The 19,893-nt window shown below is 43.6% G+C and overlaps 1 protein-coding gene across 1 annotated transcript; it reads right to left on the bottom strand.

Annotated features, from left to right (window-relative positions):
• Positions 1-101: 101 nt before the first annotated feature.
• On the bottom strand, positions 102-14,398 carry LOC114923352 (V-set and transmembrane domain-containing protein 5-like). The gene is given in 5 exon segments (XM_029286194.1): positions 102-356; positions 2,118-2,255; positions 5,745-5,908; positions 5,910-6,021; positions 14,308-14,398. Coding segments are annotated over 5 exon segments (549 nt in total). The 3' UTR covers positions 102-312.
• Positions 14,399-19,893: the final 5,495 nt, after the last annotated feature.

Raw genomic sequence — 19,893 nt, 5'->3', positions numbered from 1 at the left:
GCTATGCTGACTCAGGAATTCTGGGAGTTGAAGTCCATGAGTCATAAAAGAGCCGAGGTTGCCTAGGCAGACCTGTAGGAACTGCAAGTCTTTTTTTTGAAATGAGTCCATTATAAATTATGATGTGGAAAGGACAGCATTTCTCAAACCTTCTGTGTATCACCTTCACGGACCTGGTGCCTTTTCTGCTTCAGAAAACAGTGTTTGACAAAATGGATATGCTCGGTCTTTTGTTTACCAATCGTGTTTTTCATGCTTTGCTTCTTCTTGAGGTAGAAAACTGATTTGTGTCTATGTTACAGTATTGTACAGCTAACACCCCATTGTTTGAAGCTCTGTCTCTTCAGTTTCGCTTACTGCAAATGAAAGGAAGGACACAGTTGATTAAGACTGGATCAGGCAGCAAGGAAGCAGTCAGAAATAAAGACCTACAGTAGTTGGATTGATTGTATACCCAACCTCTTGAGAAGCATGGACAATTAGTGAACGGAGAACTAGAGTTGACAGACTGGCTGTACTCTGGATTGTACCACTTTCCAAATCTGTATTGATTAATTCCAACTCAATTCTTTTCCAGTTAGGATCAGGCCTTCAATTTCTGCCTTTACAAGTGATTTTTTAAAAAAATGTGGAAGCCAACTCAAAAATTAAATCCACTTCTCCGCCCAAAACGTAAATCTCACATAGCCGCCCTGAGTCCGCAAGGAGAAGGGCGGGATATAAATTCGAATAATAAATAAATAAATAAATAAAATATACCTAATCACATGGAATACACCACTCAATATCATCATTTAGTACATGAGGGCTAATCTCTAATCTGCTCTATTGTTAAGAGAAGGCTACAGAGAAGAAATATGAAAGAGAGAGGAGGAAAAATGGAGGCTTTTTCAAGCTGCTGAGAGGTTTCCCACATGGGAAAACTGGCCTCTCCATTGAGCAGACCCCGTCAGAAAGAAAGGTGAGATACAAAACCCTTTGTTTTTGTGCTTTAATTTTAGGCTAAAATGTGATTGCCTCAACTTTTGGCTCAGGGCAGTGATGGCGAACCTTTTAGAGACCGAGTGCCCAAAAACTGCCTCGCCCCTGCCCCGCCCCCTCTCCTGCCCGCAGGGCCACCCACCACCTCCACGACCCACCACAGATTGCCCAGGCAGCACAGCTGGCTCAGGAATTCTGGGAGTTGAAGTCCACGAGTCATAAAAGAGCCAAGGTTGCCTACCCCTGGTCTAGATATTGGAATGATACGAGTTCTAATCCTATCTTAGGCATAAAGCCAGCTGAATGACTTGACCAGCACTCTCTCTAAGTCAGTGTTTCTCAATCTTGACAATTTTAAGGCATGTGGACTTCAACTCCCAGAATTTCACAGCCAGTATTGCTGGCTGTGGAATTCTGGGAGTTGAAGTCCACATGCCTTAAAATTGTCAAGGTTGAGAAACACCGCTCTAAGTCCTAAGAAGAAGACAATGGCAAACTGCTTCTGAAATTTTGCCAAGAAAACTGCAAGGATTTGTTGGGATTGAACACTGATATATTGATGTGCATGCTGCATGTGCATGCACACACACACACACACACACACAGAAACATTTTAAAAGACAGCCTCCAAAGGTAAAAAAAATATGAAAGGGAAACTAGCACAACAAAATCCAGCAAGAAGACTTGGGATTTTTCTTCCCCAATCTGTTAAGTAAGTCTATGGCAGTGATGGCGAACCTTTTAGAGACCGAGTGCCCAAACTACAACCCAAAACCCACTCATGCATCATCGGGTGCCGGGTGGGTGTAGCCCATTGGGTGGGAATGGCCCATTGGCTGGGCGTGGCTGCGGTGATAACGGCAGACTGGGTGGGACTAAAAAGTTCAATCAATCAATTCCAACTTTGCAAGACCTTTTTTTCCCCGCGAGAAGTTGAAATTGACTGATTGATTGAACCTTTTTTTTTTTTGCACACAGCGGCGGAGGCCTAAAGCGAAAAGGTTTTATAAAACCCAGCTGAAGGCCTAGGACTGGGGCAATGGCGCGCGTGCCCACAAAGAGGGCTCTGAGTGCCGCCTCTGGCATCCGTGCCATAGGTTCGCCACCACTGGTCTATGGTGTCAAATGAGCATTACCTCTGAGTTGCTGCCTCTCTGTTTGCAGAAAGTGCACATATTTATTGCATAACCACATCAAGCAGATCAGGACAGCGGACGCAGCAATGAGAAAGGCAAAGAAGACGACCACAAAATGCAAGTCTTCATAGAGAATTTCTAAGGAAGGGAGACACACAATGCAGTGAGGTTTGACCACACAAATACATCAGCTTCACTTAAGCTGCTGGGAAATGCAATTCCAGACTTCCATCAGCCTTTCTGGCTTTCTCCTCACCACTCCCCCCTCCCCACACACCCTGCAGAGACACAAACATACACGTACCACTTTTTCCCTCTAAAATTTAAAGGGACAAGAAAAAATATATTTAAAAAAAAAAATCATAGTATTGCATCCATGCTGTTTGCTTTACTTCAAGATGTGTAGGTTTTGTAGATACAATCATGGATTAATATCAGGGTTATAATGTATGTGACATAAAATTCCTGGAACTATCTTGGTTTCTTTCTACCTGCTTATGGTCATCTGCAGGTCAAAATATGTAGAATAATGGACATGATATGATCAAAACCCTGCTCGTGGATGGAACAGAAAATTCAAATGGCCCACTCCCCACACATATACATTTCCTGATCTTTAGAAAGTCAGTGACAGGGGTGTCCACAAAATTTAATCAAGAATCAAGATGGTGTTTCCAACAGTGCAGTTCAACTTTTGTAGCTCACAAGCCAATAAAGCCCTTGAAAGCTTCTTAAGTAAACCAAAAGACCCAGGACCCCAGAAGCAAAAACAGGGAGCCATCTATAATACAGGTAGTCCTTACGACCATAATAGAGCCCAAACATTTTTTTCGCTAAGTAAAACATTAAGTGAATGTTGCCCTGTTTTACGACTTTCCTGCCACAGTTGTTAAGTGAATCACTGTGGATGTTAAATTAGTGACACGTTTGTTAAGTGAATCTGGCTTCTGCCTCCCCATTGTCAGAAGGTCACAAGAGGTGATCACATGACTCTGGGACCTTGCAAGCATCATAAACATGGAGAATTGTTGCCAGGCGTCTGAATTTTGATCACATGACCTTGGGGATGTTGCAAGAGTTGTAAGTGAAAAACAGTCATAAGTCACTGTTTCCAGTGCTGCTGTAACTTTGAACGGTCACTAAATGAATTGTTGTAAGTCGAGGACTACCTGTATAGCGTGAGAGGACTGTAACAGCCACTATGAAGGACTGACAAGCAGAAGACTAGGAGAGCGCAGAAAACATGATGAAAATCCCTCAATTGCACTACACAAAGACAGACCTAATAATAATAATGATAAAGTTGGAAGGTACCTTGGAGGTCATCTAGTCCAACTCCCTGCTCAGGCAGGAAACCCTACACCATTTCGGACAAATGGCTGTCCAGTCTCTTCTTAAAAACTTCCAGTGTTGGAGCATTCACCGCTTCTGGAGGCAGGTTGTTCCACTGGTTAATTGTTCTCACTGTCAGGAAGTTTCTCCTTAGTTCTAGGTTGCTTCTCTCTTTGGTTAGTTTCCATCCATTGCTTCTTGTCCTGCCTTCAAGCGCTTTGGAAAACAGCTTGACTCCCTCTTCTTTGGGGCAGCCCCTGAGATATTGGAAGACTGCTATCATGTCCCCCCTCGTCCTTCTCTTCATTAAACTAGACATACCCAATTCCAACAACTGCTCTTTATATTTTTTAGCCTCCAGTCCCCTGATCATCTTTGTTGCTCTTCTCTGTACTCTTTCTAGAGTCTCAACATCTTTTTTACATCGTGGTGACCAAAACTGGATGCAGTATTCCAAGTGTGGCCTTACCAAGGCATTGTAAAGTGGAATTAACACTTCACGTGATCTTGATTCTAACTACAGTTTTAACTGGGAAAGAGAATCCTAGAAAGCTAAATCCAAAAACATTACAGAACTGCTTGAAGCCTGGCACTCAGACAAATCAGCCATTAACAGGCCGATAGAGATAAACAACATCTACATACCATTCAAAAGAAACAATCAGAAAAACTAAAAAGGAAACAAAGCACCTCACCAGCAATCAACATCCAAATAAGCAGAGATTAACATCGGGATTAATATCAGACAAACCAGCAGTAAATGATACAGGAAAAAAAAATCACGGAACTACCAACTCAAACAAACAAACAGTAAACAACAGCCTAATCAAGGAACTACCAAGAACTTTCCTACCAACACTGACAGGGCAAAACACTAGTGTGTAAACCGCACTCCTTCCAGCATTTATGTTACCTAGATGGGTAACGAAACACTTGCAAGAAAACAACACAAAATGCTCAGAGAGCATCAAGGTCTCCACAACTGAACCTCTGTCTTCAACTCTCTGAAATTCTTTATTAAGTATCTTTCTAAGACATTGGTTCTCAACCTTTTTAATGCCGCGACCCCCAACCGGTTGTAAGTCGAGGACTACCCAACCGGTCGTAAGTCGAGGACTTTCCCTGCCCGGGAGCGTCGCGCATGCGTGGTTCCGCCCCCTGCGCCGGCTGAGGCGTAGCTGGCAAGCGGCAGAGACGGAGCAGGCCGACCACCAGCTGGCCCAGCCCAAGGGAGGTAAGGCACCCGCCGGAAAAGGGGGAAAAAATGGCGGACAGCCTTGCTGAAATGATCGATCGACCCCAAATGGGGTCGCGACCCATAGGCTGAGAACCGCTGTTCTAAGAGCTATGTCCATTATTGGTTGTGGCTTGTTATCCTGGAAATTTCATGGTTCTGAAATAAAAAACAGTTGGGGCTTCAATTGCACCATTACCACTGCCATCTTGACTTTTTTGACCACATCCTGTGGACACCCCTTCATTATCTCACTAAGCTTTGGCAGCAGAGCTGTTATCCCTGCCTTTCTGGATGAGCAGTTGCTATTATTATGATTATTATTTGGAATACCTGATTCCTGGTGCACATAACCATTTCTACTCCATGCTTATAACCATGCTGGAGCCTGCCTGTCACGATCTTAAGTTGTGCTGGTCATAAATTGGGTCATTCACGCAACCAACTCAATTTTACAATCTTTTTTGTGGTGGATGTTACGCAAACAGGTCACTACGCGAACTTGCTATGATTTGACATTACTAAAAACCAGAAGTTAATGCCGATTTTCAGCAAAACTTGTAAAACATGGTCATGTGACCACAGGATACTGCAAACAGCCATAAATGCAGGCCAGCTGCTGAGGGCTTGGCATGCAATCACATGGCTGGCCGTCAGAACTTCGGAACCAGATTGTACGTATCCCTGGGGGGATCTGTTGTAACTTTGAACAGTCACTAAGCGTCCGGTTGTAAGTTGAGGACTACCCGTATTATCTATTTGTGTTCACCGACGCTTCAGGGAGATGTGTATCACTCAAGATACACCTTGATTGGAGTGGATCTATAATCCCTGTATATACATTAAAAATAATAAACTAACACTGGCTGTCAGATCAAGCCAATGTTTCCCATCTACTGTAGCTTTTGGGCCTACTAGCTGTCCTGTTGGGAACTTACTTTCAATAGATGGACCTTGAAGTTCTGTTAGAAAAATAAAGCTCATAAATCTGCAATGGGCCCACCTCTGCTAAAAGTGGACATCAGACATTAGAGAAAAGATGAGGTCCTTTCATTCCATACCATAAACATTCAACAGGATGGTGCCATAAAGGATGATTCCCAACTCGTCTCTCACCGTGACTAAGTAATAACCGGAATCTTTAAAGTCCACCTTCAGCAGCTGCAGAGAGCCATTTTCATAAATGCTCACTCTGTCTTTGTAAGCGCTGGATATATTGGCATAAACGCCAGTNTGGGTTTGTCTCACCAGTATAGGCCACTGACAGCAAAACGTTCTCAGCCACCGAACTATTGATGTTTGGTTGTGAGACCAGTAAGGATATTTCTCCACCATGAGCTGAAAAATCAAACAGAGGCATTACTGTAAAGCAAACTTCACCAATGGTCCCTGCCAGTTTAACGACCCAATTAGGTTTTTCCCATTTCTTTTTTGGACTGACGGGCCCATCTCGCATCCCTTTAACCAGGGGTAGGCAACCTTGGCTCTTTTATGACTCGTGGACTTCAACTCCCAGAATTCCTGAGCCACCATGGCTCAGCTTGGAAACCTCTCCCTTTCCCCTCAGCGTGGCTGGCTCAGGAATTCTGGGAGTTGAAGTCCACGAGTCATAAAAGAGCCAAGGTTGCCTACCCCTGGTATAGGGTCCCCTGCTTGAACGGAGTTGGACGAGAAGACCTCCAAGGTCCCTTCCAACTCTGTCATTCTGTTATTCTGATTGGAGGTCAGCAGCTGTGCTTGTGTATGTTAATGTGCATAAGCTTGAAGGATGATACTTGATCCTATGGATCCTGACAGGGGAGGGGGGGGGAATAAAGGGTCACTGAGTAAAAAGGGTGGATCATCATATGCTAGGGCAGGCATCTGAAGCATCTTCAAAGATAAGGTCCAATTGTTTTTATTTACTTAATGTATTGATTTATAGAGCTGCTCACAATCTCACAATTGTGACTTTTGGTTGGCAAGTATGGGAGTGAAAACCAACAAAAGAAAAATAGTGAATAGAAATGACAACATTGACATTGGGGGATAATCACTCAGCTACACAACCGCAATCATGGCAAAGAAAAGCTTCTTTCATGCCCATATCACATCCAACAAACACAGGTTTCCCAATCAAATTTTCTTTGAAAAAGAGCAGTAAAAGTACATATACACATACCCTTTCATCTACCTATTATCTATCTGTCATCTAACTATATCTATTTATCTCTCTTCTCTCTCTCATACACACACACACACACAAGCATATACATATACACCTTGTATAAACACACAGACACATATGTGTGTATCTAGGACTAGGGGGAGATATGATAGCAGTATTCCAGCATTTGAGAGGCTGCCATGAGGAGGAGGGGGTCAATTTATTTTCCAGAGCATCAGAAGGCAAGACAAGAAATAACAGATGGAAACTAATCAAGGAGAGAAGCAACCTGGAAATAAGACACTTCCTAACAGTGAGGACAATTAACCAGTGGAACAGCTTGCCTCCAGACGTTGTGGGTGCTTCATCACTCGAGGTTTTTAAGAAGAGACTGGACAGTCACTTGTCTGAAATGATATAGGGACTCCTGCTTGAGCAGGGGGCTGGACTAGAAGACCTCCAAGGTCCCTTCCAGCTCTATTCTAATTCTGATATTCTTGCTGTAATAGGAACCCGTTGCTAAAGCAGGAAAACCTAGCTATGTCCAGCACTAGAAAGATCATTGTACAACTTTTTAAAAGAAAAGGCCTGCAATGTTTGATCAAAGAAGGAGAGACTGGTGCCAATGTAAACTGCCAGTAAGGAAACCACCCCAACAACTTTAATCAGTTCTTTGGAATCTACCTAGAGGACAAAGCAAAGCCCAACTATGCAGAGTTGGCCCTGGTTAGTAACTGGGTGGGAGAACCTAGGAAATCTCAAGGCTGCAGCCTTGACTGAGACAGTTGGAAAAAACATTCTAGAGGAAGTCAATGGTAAAGCACTTCCATACAGGTGATCCTCATTTTATGACCACAGTTGGGACCAGAATTTCCATTGCTAAGGAAGGCAGTGGTTAAGTAAGCCGTGCACAATCTTTTCTGCCCTGGTTGTTAAGCAAATCACTGCAGTTGCTAAGTGAAGCATGCAGTTGTTAAGCGAATCTGGCTTTCCCCTTTGATTGTGCTAGTCGAAGCCAGCTGGCAAAGTCACTAAATGGTGATCACATGATCGTGGAGATGCTGCAGTGATCCTAAGTGCGAGGACCGGTCGCAAATAATTACTTTCAGTGCCATTGTAGCTTCAAATGGCCATTAACCAAATTCTTGTAAATTGAGGGTTACCTGTTTTATGGCTAAGAAAATTACAGGGACACGTTGCAAAGTTGAGCTCAATGTACTGTATAAAAGTTATTGGAACAGAATGGCGTTCCAGACCTCTGTTGCTGAAACCGTGGACTGGCTCGGTCAAATCCGGGAATTGTGATCTGGTGCTACCTATGCTACGGCTACTGAAATGTATGCATGATGTTTTTGAGGACTGGTTTTATAATGATGTGTGTTTCTGTCACTGGTTCAGGGTAAGCTTTTCAAAATTGTATAAAATGGGGTCCACTTAACCTAGGGCAGCTGTTCTCAACCTATGGGTCGCGACCCCATTTGGGGTCGATCGACCATTTCACGGGGGTCGCCAAGCAAGGCTGTCCGCCATTTTTTTCCCCTTTTCCGGCAGGTGCCTTACCTCCCTTGGGCTGGGCCAGCTGGTGGTCGGCCTGCTCCGTCTCTGCCGCTTGCCAGCTGCGCCTCGGCCGGCGCAGGGGGCGGAACCATGCATGCGCGGCGCTCCCGGGCAGGGAAAGTCCTCGACTTACGACCGGTTGGGTAGTCCTCGACTTACGACCGGTTTAGTCCTCAACTTATGACCGGTTTAGTCCTCGACTTACGACCGGTTTAGTCCTCGACTTATGACCGGTTGGGGGTCGTGGCATTAAAAAGGTTGAGAACCACTGACCTAGGGGAATGCTCATTTGGGAACTTGAGTCTGGATAACCTTTTATTTATAAATAAAAGTCTTATTCCTTTCCACCTATCGGGTGTGGTTCATTGGGCTTGCACACCAAGTAAAAGGACTCAGGCTTGCTGTGACAACAAGAAGAAAACTCTGAAGCTAGAAAGATTTCACACCCAAAGTTTGAGGGAGAACCAGTCTCCTGTGGTAATTATCCATTAGAAGATTATTTTATGCAGATGAGTTCACTAATATTGCTTTCAGTTTGTTGGAGGAAAGGCTAAATATGAAAAGTTGGGTAGAGAAGTAAATTGATTTTTGCGAGCATACTAAATGATGGATTTCCGACACCAAATTCTGTTGCTTCTGGTAAATGAGGGCAGGATTGAATAACTATGAAAGGAAAACAATTATGTAAGGTTGTTTTTTTTTCAGTAGTGCATCTTCAGCCTCGTGAACAAATAACTCCAGATATCAGAACATGATTTTTCACTCCATCTTGTTGACTCACTGTTTTGAATTTAAATTAGAAATCACTGCATTTCTGGAGAACAGCAATTTGTTAGATTAAGTCTTGGGACAAAAGAGGCTTTTCCTTAATGATTTGTTTGCCTGCCAGAGAATCTGCAGGTTGCACATCAAAAGAATAGTGGAGGCAATGTTCAGTACTGTGTCCTCTGCAAAAAATAGGCTGTAAATCTCCAACTGCAGAACTATACCGCAGTACCAAGTGCAAAAAAATGCAAAAACATTTGTAATTAGTTTATCAGAAAATCAGAACAATAATTTCCTTTGCTAAAGGAAGGAGAGAGCCAGTTTGGTTTAGTGGCCAGAAACTTGGAAACTGAATTCTAGTTCTGCCTTGGACACAAAACCAGCGGGGTGACCTTGGGCCAGTCACTCTCTTCCAGCCCTAGGAAGGAGGCAATAACACACCCCTTCTGAAAAACCTTGCCAAGAAAATTTCAGGGATTTGTCCAGGCAATCTTCAAGAATCGGACATAAAAAAAAAGGGAGAAAGCTCAAGAATTTGTCAGACCTTCAAAGTAGTCCAGAGAATAAGCACAAACCATGGGACTAACCTAATCTTTATTGTAAGATTATAGTAACAGAATCTTGTGAGCAGTGGGTGGCTTAGATGTTTAAATGCTCACCTCACACTCAGAAGTGTGAGGTGAACATTTAAACATCTAAGGGCACAGAGAGAAAATATCTACTGTGAACTCTATGTAGGTGTCAGGAAGGGCATCCAACCAATAAACTCTCAGCTTCATTCAGTTGCCCCAACTCCACCCCAATACAAGGGATTACAGGGTCGTAAAAAGAAAAAAAATAGTAATGGAATATTTCAAGATTAAAAGTATTTCTTGTTCCTTCCTTTTCACTCTTTAGAAAACTAGGGAGGATCCCTTCCAACACACTCCTTTTCCAAAAGGCTGAGAGACCTTTTGTATGATAGTTATCTTGGCCAGGGGTCCCCAACCTTTCTAGGTTGGCAGCCTGGGGCAGGGAGGGATGGCGGTACCTTTATGCATGCGAGCACACGTACGCACGAATGGGGCTGTGCACGCACGAATAGGGCTGTAATTGCGCATTCAACACAAACAGGGTCACGAGTGCTTGTGCAATGCTCGGGTGACACGAGCACCCCTGCAATGCCACAATGCTAGCATGAGTGGGGATGTTGCGTTTGCAGCGACGATAGTGCCTGCGTGACGTGACGTGTGCTGGCCAGCCACTCATGTGGTCCAGTGGCCAACAGCCCATTGCCCGGTAGTGACCCCTGATCTAGGCTGTGGCTCTTCTCTCTCAAAGTTCTCACAGACCATTACAGAATTCCTTTTGTATTCCTTCATTAAAAATAAAATACAAATTTCCAGAAACAGGTAATCCTCAAGTGAACGACCATAATGGAGCCTGCCTACCATGGTCATAACCTGTTGCAGTTGTAAAGGAGATCAGTCACATGACAGTCCCAATTTTACGACCTTTGTGTAGTGGTCATTAAGCACATCACCACAGTTGTTAAGTGAATCCGCTGTCCTTAAGCAAGCACTGCAAACATTAAGTGAACCAAAGGTTTGTTACGGGCGCAGTTTTGCTGAAAGCCAGAAGTCAATGCCGGGTTTTCTCAAAAGCGTTGCAAAATGTGATCATGTGACCACAGGACACTACAAACAGCCAACATTGCCCATTATGTGACGTGCAGTCATGTGACTGTGAGGTGGCAGGCCGATCATTGGAACTTCAAATCCAGGTCATAAGTGCCCCCTAGGTAGGCCTGTGAGAACTTCAACTAGTCATTAAGCAATCATAAGTAAGGACTACCTGTATACTTCCTATCTTGCAAACTATGCTCCCAGAGGTACTTGCTGTCAGGTGCCACCTTACACTTGCTTGTGTGCGCTTCCGCTATCATGCAGTGACAGTCTGTCATGAACTTTGGGGAGGGTGGATGGGAGGAGGGATGCTTGGGGGAAAGCGAAAGTAGTGCTGTATCTCCCCAAGATGCTGCTGCAAGGTCACCTGGCTGGGAGAAGAAGGCAGCTGCATACCAACCTATGTGCCCGTGCTAAAAACATCTTGCCTGAACCTGATTGGTCATGGGGGGGATCAGCGATGGGAGGCAGTTAAGGGAGGGAAAAGTTGAACTTAGGGATTTGGGCGCACAATTCTCAGTTCTGGCTATGTGTTAGTGCAGGGGTAGGCAACCTTGGCTCTTTTATGACTCGTGGACTTCAACTCCCAGAATTCCTGAGCCAGCATGGCTGAGCTTGGAAACCTCTCCCTTTCCCTCAGCATGGCTGGCTCAGGAATTCTGGGAGTTGAAGTCCACGAGTCATAAAAGAGCCAAGGTTGCCTATTCCTGTGTTAGTGCAATACACTTGACTTCTAATAAAATTATAGTGCAATACACTTGACTTCTAATAAAATTATACCGGTCTCAATAAATGGAGGCAAGGGTCTTTTCTAATTAGAGGTTTAAGTGCTGGCAGGTCTGACATTTGCCCTTTGGGAAAGGGGAAGAGAGGTCATTAATGACCTGCAGTCCTTTCTTTGCAACACTTTTCTCCGTGAAACAATTGCTCTGCGTGTTTTGCATGTGTGCAGAAAAAGACATTTTTGCTTTGCATGGGTTAAGACCAAGGCCTCAGAGAGGGAGAAATGGCTTTTTGAGAAGGGAGAGATTTTCTCTCTCTCTTAAATCCTACTTTCCCAGCCTACTGATCCTGTCAGCGACTGGGAAAATTAGTCCCGAGTTATGCCTCTGCTCTTAAAACAATACAAAAGCAGCAGTTATTTGGACTGGAGATGAGGAAACAGAAGGCAAGAACATCAGACAGTTCTTATATTAGCACAAGGGATATTAATTTTCAATGCTGCCTTATTGTTTATTCATGCAGAGGTACAGTGACCATGTTTTCTTGGAAAAAGGAAAGGTACAAGACTGAAAAGGGCAAATTTGAAGGAGAGAATAAAAAAAATATTTAGATTTATAACTTGGCTTTACAAAGGAAAATTCAAGCGCAAAACCAGGAAAATCAAGAATTACATTAAATTAATCTGATTGTTAATCATGTCTTGAAACATACTCTCCCAGCTTCAGCTTCCTTTGCTTAACAGACGCACAAAAGCCATAAATGCGAGGATTATATCATAAAGTTCATAATTGTTGTAATTGCGAATAATCGCTGAATGAGGCAGTTGCTAAACAAGGATTACCTGTACTGCTTTTTGAAACATTTTGTCAGCTATTGCAGGGGTCCCCAACCTCTGGGCCGTGGCCTAATCGGAACCGGGCTGCGCGAGTGGTGGGCTGGCACATACATGTGCAATTCAACTTGCGCAAGCAGTGGACTGGCACACATGCACACACACAGCTCAACTTGCAAATGTCAAGCTGTGCGTGCATGCGTACCCGCCTGCCACTCACGCAGCCCAGTTCCCCTCTCCCCCCCCCAAGCTGGGCCACCAAACTGCAAAGGTTGGGGACCACTGAGCTATTGTTCACTTTTTGCTATTTATTGCTATTGTATGAAATTTACAGATTTATATTTTAGCATGTTATTTATATCTGCTCTTTTCCATCCAGGCATCAAGTAAATTTATTGTCATAAAAATAGCTATTTAGGTGTGTTTGGCTTATCTCTGTTAATTCCTTTGGCTAGCCCCAACTTCCCTAAGAATGGACAACCAAAAACAATTAACAGATACAAGGAGTTCTCAACTTACAACTGCAACTGAGCCCAGAAATTTAGTTTCAAGCCATTGCAGTCCTTGAGCAGGTCAACATGTGACCTAACTCAATTTTACAACCATTTTTATGATGATCATTAAGCAAATCCCATGTGAAGGGAATCCAGCATATCGAATAGCCATTTTCTGCCAGAAATCTAATCTTCCAAGATGGGATACTGCATTTTCTGAATTATTGTACTCCAGCAAACAAATGAAAAACGAACCCCTGAATTGTATTCCTTTCCATGCCAAATTCAAGTAAGTGTCATACATAAAACATATGCCCTATTCCAGGGGTAGGCAACCTTGACTCTTTTATGACTTGTGGACTTCAATACCCAGAATTCCCAAACCAGCCATGCTGACTCAGGAATTCTGGGAGTTGAAGTCCACAAGTTATAAAAGAGCCAAGGTTCCCTAATCCTGTCCTATTCAGTGTAGCACACTGCCCAGTCCAACAAACCCTGATGTCTTATCACAAAAAAAAAAGGGGGGGGGAGGAAGAAGAAATTGGAAAAAAGGTGAAACAAGAATATAACTGAAAGAAATTTGCATTCTCACCCACTCATTGCCACAGTCTTTAAGAGCTGCTTGCACGTTGAAAATTAGTGATGGACGGCCTCACAAATCAATAAAACTACAAAACCAAATAAAATCAAACATAAAATTAAAAAAAAAATTAGGAAAGGGGGTAAAAAGAAAGTCCAATTAGCAGATGATGATCTGTGATTACAGATAGTTCTTGACTTATGACTCTAATGGAGCCTGCCCATCAAGGTTGCAAATTGTGACAGTCATAAAATGGGTCAGTCATATGATTTTACAATCTTTTTGAGGGGGTCATTAGGCAAAAACAGCAGTCATTAGTTTCCATCAGTTGCTTCTTGTCCTGCCCTCAGGTGCTTTGCAGAATAGCTTGACTCCCTGTTTTTGGGGGCAGCCCCTGAGATATTGGAACACTGCTATCATGTCCCCCTAAACATACCCAATTCCAGCAACCGTTCCTTATATGTTTTAGCCTCCAGTCCCCTGATCATCTTTGTTGTTTTAAATGCCAACAACTGAGCAGCCGGGAGGGAGGGAGGCAGAAGGACCTGGGAAACAAAACGGCCGCTAACACCTTGTTCCCCCCCAAAAAAACCCAAACAAAACAACTCAGTCTGGTGGCAATGGCTTTTCTCCCACTCGGGTTGTGAGGACGCGTCAGGCAGAAATGCAACAGGCGCCACTTTCCCCTCGCTGCCTCCCCTCCCCTGCGCGAGGGAAACGACACCTGTTCAGCGTCCAGGTGAAAAAAGCGCGTCAGGGCGAGGAGGAAAGACTATGTCCTCGACTTACGACTGTGAACGGTGTTTCTTTTCCCCCCCCCTCTCAAAACGGTCCCAACCCGGAGAGGCGCGCGAGGCACTCACTTTGCAGAGCCCACTCGGCGGCCAGGCACAAAGTCACCCAAGCGAGTCGGACCCGCGGTCGGCAACGCCGTGGGCGGTCGAGAGGCCTCATCAGAAAGCGGGGGGACGCCGCTAGGGTTCATTCAGACGATCCTCCGGGCGGACCTGGCAGAAATACGGGTCGGGTCGGGTCGGGAGGGAGATGGGATTTTGTTTTCCCCCTCCCCCAAGGTCTGCTCCCGCGTCGGCATGGAGATGGCAGAAGAAGCCCGTCTGCGGGGCCGGAGAGGCTCCATGCAACGAGCGTTCCTGGCCGCGGTTCTTCCCTTTCCTCAGAAGAGGCAGAGCCGGGAGGCGAAGGCCGGCCTCCGCCTCGGCTTCAGCCCTGCCAGCCGGGCTCTCGCTTTGCGCTGCGGGCTGGCCGAGGGCCAACAACCAGCCAGGCTCGGCGCTCGCCCTGCCCAGCCAGGAGCCGCCCAGTTTGTTGTTGGGCAGCCTGGAGAGAAGATGGATTCTTAGAGCGCCTTGGGGTCAGTCAGAACTTTGAGGGGTCCTGGGTGCTCTCCGAGCTCGCTTGTTTTCTTGCAGACGTTTCATTACCCAAACTGGGTAACATCATCAGGGCACTGAAGGTGTTACCTAGTTTGGGTAACGGAACGTCTGGAAGAAAACAAGCGAGCTCGGAGAGCACCCAGGACCCCTGTTGGTAGAAATTCTAGCCCACTGAATAACACCAAACAGCAAGTTGAAATTAGACAGAGATTTATTGGATACAACGGTTTGCAAAGCGTGGTGGACTCCAAATAAATATTTGAGCCACACCTAGTCACAACAAAGACACACATTATATACATTCTATCCCCGACGCCTTGGCCCCTCCTCTGAGGTTACAATCTTATCAGGATCGCCTCAACAAAATACATTATCCCTGCCCCTTACTATTTTGCTTCACCTATTCCCTTATATGTACTTTATCATGAAATCCTATAGCTCAGTGTGGAAATCCTATAGCCTACGTGCAGAACTCTTACAAGGTACGTGTACATGTAGAAATTGTGTAGAAATTTTGCAGTCTACGTGTAGAAATTTTGTGTAGAAATCTTACTGTCTACGTGTAGAAATTTTACAGAGTACGTGTCACTTAACTTTACTTTTTATTCTAAAATTTTATTCCTAACACCCCTCATGTCAAGCCTGAGCTACAAATATTCTCCTTTATTAATCAGAATTTTCAATCAGAATAAAGCTGGAAGGGTCCTTGGAGGTCTTCTAGTCCAGCCCCCTGCTCAAGAAGGAAACCCTATATCAAATTTCAGACAAATCTCTTAAAATTTTCTAGTGTTGGCACATCCACAACTTCTGGAGGCAAGTCATCCCACTGATTAACTGTTCTAACTGGAGAGATGGGACATTCTAATCCCGCGTGCATAAGTGTGGGAGCTGGTTGGGGGACTTTGGGTGTGTGTGTGTCTGTGTCTGTGTGTCTGTCTGTCTGTTGGTCCGTCTTTCCCTCCCCTCCTCTCTCTGCCCTTCTCTCCCTCCCTCTGCCTCTCTTTCTCCCTCTCCCTCTCATCAAGGTATTTCACAGGGTTGTGGTGGAGAAAAACAGAGGTACAAACATTAGGTATGCTGCCTTGAGTTGTGCAGGAGGTCCTCGACTAACGGCCACAACAGAGCTCATAATTTCCATTGCTAAGCAAGACAATTGTCAGGCGACTTTTTGCCCCATCTTATGACCTTTCTTACCACCATTGTTAAGTGAACCACTGCAGTTGTTAAGCTAGTGTCACAGTTGTTAAGTGAATCTGGCTTCCCCGTTGACTTTGCTTGTCAGAAGTTTGCAAAAAGTGATCCCGTGACCCTGGGACATTGCAATGATCATAAATACATGCCAGTTGCCGGGCATCTGAATTTTGATCACATGACCTCAGGAATGCTGCAACAGACTTAAGTGTGAAAAACGATCATAAGTCACTTATTTCAGTGCTGTTGTAGCTTTGAACGGTTACTAAACAAATGGTTGTAAGTCGAGGACTGCCTATTTTTAAGGAAAGGAACAGGATAAAAACTTGAAAGTAGCATGCTTCACCTAGGCATCTCAAGCAGGTTCAAACCATTCTACTGCTAATTTTAAAGACCAAATACTTTCAAACCATCAGGATAACACATTATTTTTTCCTTTGCTATATTTAACTCACCCCACCAGCCCATGTTCACATTTCAGTGGGCACTATAAGGTCAAGGAGAGAGTGCAAACCCAGAAGATTTCAAAATACTTTACCTATCTGAGGAACCTTGGGGATACCCCCAAACTGTCTTAGGAGTCTGTGAAATCAAAATTATTTTCCAGATATTGGATGCATTTGCAAAATTATGAAACAATGTTTGTTTTCTCATTATTATTTGTAATTGTTAAAAAGGGGTTTTTTTCCATACAAAATATTTTTATTAATGTATCAATAGAAGAGGATATTTGTATCAGGGATGAACTGTGGGGTTTCTGATGTTCAGGACCCCTGGATTTGATATTGTTATTTCTACCAAAACTTGATGAGGATTTGCTAAATCATCTCTCACCCAATCTTCTCTCACTCTTCTAACCTAATTGGGCCACAGCTTATTTTTCTATATTTTTTCATATAATAAATAAGTATTGGCTAGGATAGTAACTACTTAGATTGTTCCATATTGAAGTTGGATGCCATATATTATTTTTCAAATTATTATCAATGGCACTGGGTAAGAAGTTACTCAGGAAGAACATCCCCCAGGTATAATATATGACAAGTATGTAGCCAGTTTATGAATAATGCAGTTGCCTTGATAGCGCAATATTGCAAATCATAAATTAAGCACACGGGTTGGTAGTGTACCACATCCTGAATTATACTTTAGCCAGCCAGATTTTCAGTGAAAGGCTTTTTCTGAAACAGTTGGAAGGAACATGCTGGCTGGAGAATCCTTGGAGTTGAAGTCCAGATCTCTTAAAGTTGCTAAGCGTGAGAAACACTGATTTAGAGTGTTGACTAAGGCTAAATTTGGAGACCCAGTTTCAAATCTGTGTAGTTCATGGAAAGTATTTTGAGTTTTGCACTCTTGTTAGAAGCACCGAGGTGCTTCTGGGTTGAAAGGATTAGCCAGTGACATCACCTTTACTCTGGGAATGCCCAGTTGGGGGCTCCTTTCATGTCCCCACAGGAGCTGGAGCGAAGGACAGGAGCTCACCCCGTCCCACAGTAGCTCTCAGATCTTGAACGCAGGCTTACTAACCTCCTACCCATGTCCTAACAACTATTTGAGTAACCTTAAGCTACGCCTTATATCTCAGCTCAGTCTATGTCCCAGATGTCTCAGCTCTGAGAAGGGGTTACTATCAATGCCATTCTGGAACTCTGGGCATAAAATGGATATCTGTCTAAGAAAACAAGCAAATAAATGGAAGGATGGATCTAGTTGAATTTTAACTTCATATTTGAATGCCCTATTGGTGGAAGAGGCAACCTTTAAGTGGTTTTGAACACCTATGCCCACATTGTTGGCATTCTCTGAAACACCTCGGTACTTCTCCGTAATTTCATTGTTACTGGTTGGATTCCACACGTCATCCTTTGCTGATTAGTTCTGGAGATCTTCATCAGATTCCTACTAGTACAAACCAGAAGGGATAATTTGAGTTAAGCCCTCCCCAGGCTAGTGCTCATGAGTTGTATTGGAATTCATCTCCCATTATACCCAGTCCAACACTTAAAAAAATGTGAGATTTGACGTCTCACTCATTTGCCGAAATAGGAATGCTACGGGATCAGAATTCAAACAAACGCATTTATTCGCTTTATTAAAAACCTTTCACGGGCAATCTCTGCAGTTGTACGATAAAATCTTAATAGGACATTTGTTCCTGGCAGCAAAACAAGCTGTAATAAAATGCTGGAGAGCTTTGAAGAGACTGACATGAACTACTTGCTGGCGTGGACAACAGCAAGAACAGAAAAACAGCTAGAGAACATTAGGTTAGCATAACTTAGCGATTGTTCATAGTTATGATACATCCTCCCAAAGAGACTTAACAACCCAGTTTTGAAGTTCCAACATCGCCCCCTCCCCTGTGGTCACATGACCCCATTTGGGGTGCTCAACAACTGGCCTGCGTTTACGGCTGTTTGCAGCACCTCAAGGTCATGTGACCGTGATTTGTGATGGCATTATTCTGATTTCTGGCAAAAAAAAACCCAGCCCATAGCAAACAATGGGTTTGCTTAATGACCTTGGTGCTTTACAACTGCCATGTTCACTTAACGATTGCTGCAAAATAGGTTGTAAAAGCGAATCTGGTCATGTGGTGACCTGTATTATAACTATCACAGCCTACTATTACCATTGCCAGGCTCAGTTAGAGCTGTAACTCAAGTGTTATGAATGCAGAGTATCTGCCAGCTCTCGTACCAGATTTTCCATCCATTTTTCCATAAGAGAGAATAGCCCCTTGTGCTAGAGTGTTAGTCCACATCTGCATGAGGGAGATGTGGACATATTGGTTATCCTCTTCTCCTTTCTTCCACCTTTTTCAGCATTAGAGCTTTCTCTAGAGAGGTAGGTCCTTGCATAATATGTCTTAAGTTTGGTAATGTTAAAACAAAGGGCAGAATTAGGGAGAAGTGAAGTATAAGGATGGGAAAAATAAGGGATTGCCCTCACTCTTGAAGCCTCTGAATAGCAATAGCAGTTGCACTTAGACTTATGTACCGCCGCATAGTGCTTTACAGCACACTCTGGGTGATTTACAGTGTCAGCACATTGTCCCCAACAATATGGGCCCTCATTTTACCAACCTTGGAAGAATGGAAGTCTGAGTCAACCTTGAGCTGGTCAGGATCGAACTCCTGGCTGTGGGCAGAGTCAGCCTGCAATACTGCATTCTAACCATTGCACACCGCAGCTCCTAATAAAATTTAAAAACTTACAAAAAGGTGTCGTTATCAAATACAAGTTTATAATTCTATGAAAGAAGTATCATCCTGGATATTTTATAAAAATGATATGCCTCAAAGTTGGCCTGCCACAGGAATATTGACATTAAGAGTCTTTCACTAATTGTGAAAGAATGTATGCTTTAATCCAGTATACATATGTTTTATATTTTTCATGTTTCCTGTGTTATATTATATTATTTTAATTTGGTTACACAGAATTAAAAATAGGAACTATATTTCTAACTCTTTTATATGTTCTCTCTTTACATATCAACAGTTCAGTTTTCCTGCCACCTTTGTATTCTGAGAGGTTTTAAAGTTTCTTCTGGGATCTGAAATAATTAATAATAGAATTAAGAATACACTTAGAAAAGAGCATCAGACTAACAGGAGCCAAAAAGCTCTTATCTGCTACATGGTGCATTAGAAATTGCAAAGCTTTTACGCAAAGATGGCAGTTTCCATCTTCTTTTTAACACAAAACCTGGCTTTCAGACTATTTTATTAGATTAACGGTCAACTGTCTGCCTTTCACATTGTTGGCAGAAGGACTTTTTTCATCTTGTGCTTTGTCAGAAAATTCTTGTAGAGGATCATTCTAAAACATACATATCCACGTTGAATCAAAAAATGTAGG

The sequence above is a fragment of the Protobothrops mucrosquamatus genome, unplaced genomic scaffold (assembly GCF_001527695.2).
Source record: "Protobothrops mucrosquamatus isolate PMUCROS unplaced genomic scaffold, P.Mucros_1.0 scaffold3076, whole genome shotgun sequence".
In the NCBI taxonomy this organism is placed as follows: domain Eukaryota; kingdom Metazoa; phylum Chordata; class Lepidosauria; order Squamata; family Viperidae; genus Protobothrops; species Protobothrops mucrosquamatus.
Note: the sequence above shows the minus strand (reverse complement) of the source record. Positions and strands in the feature narration are given on the sequence as shown.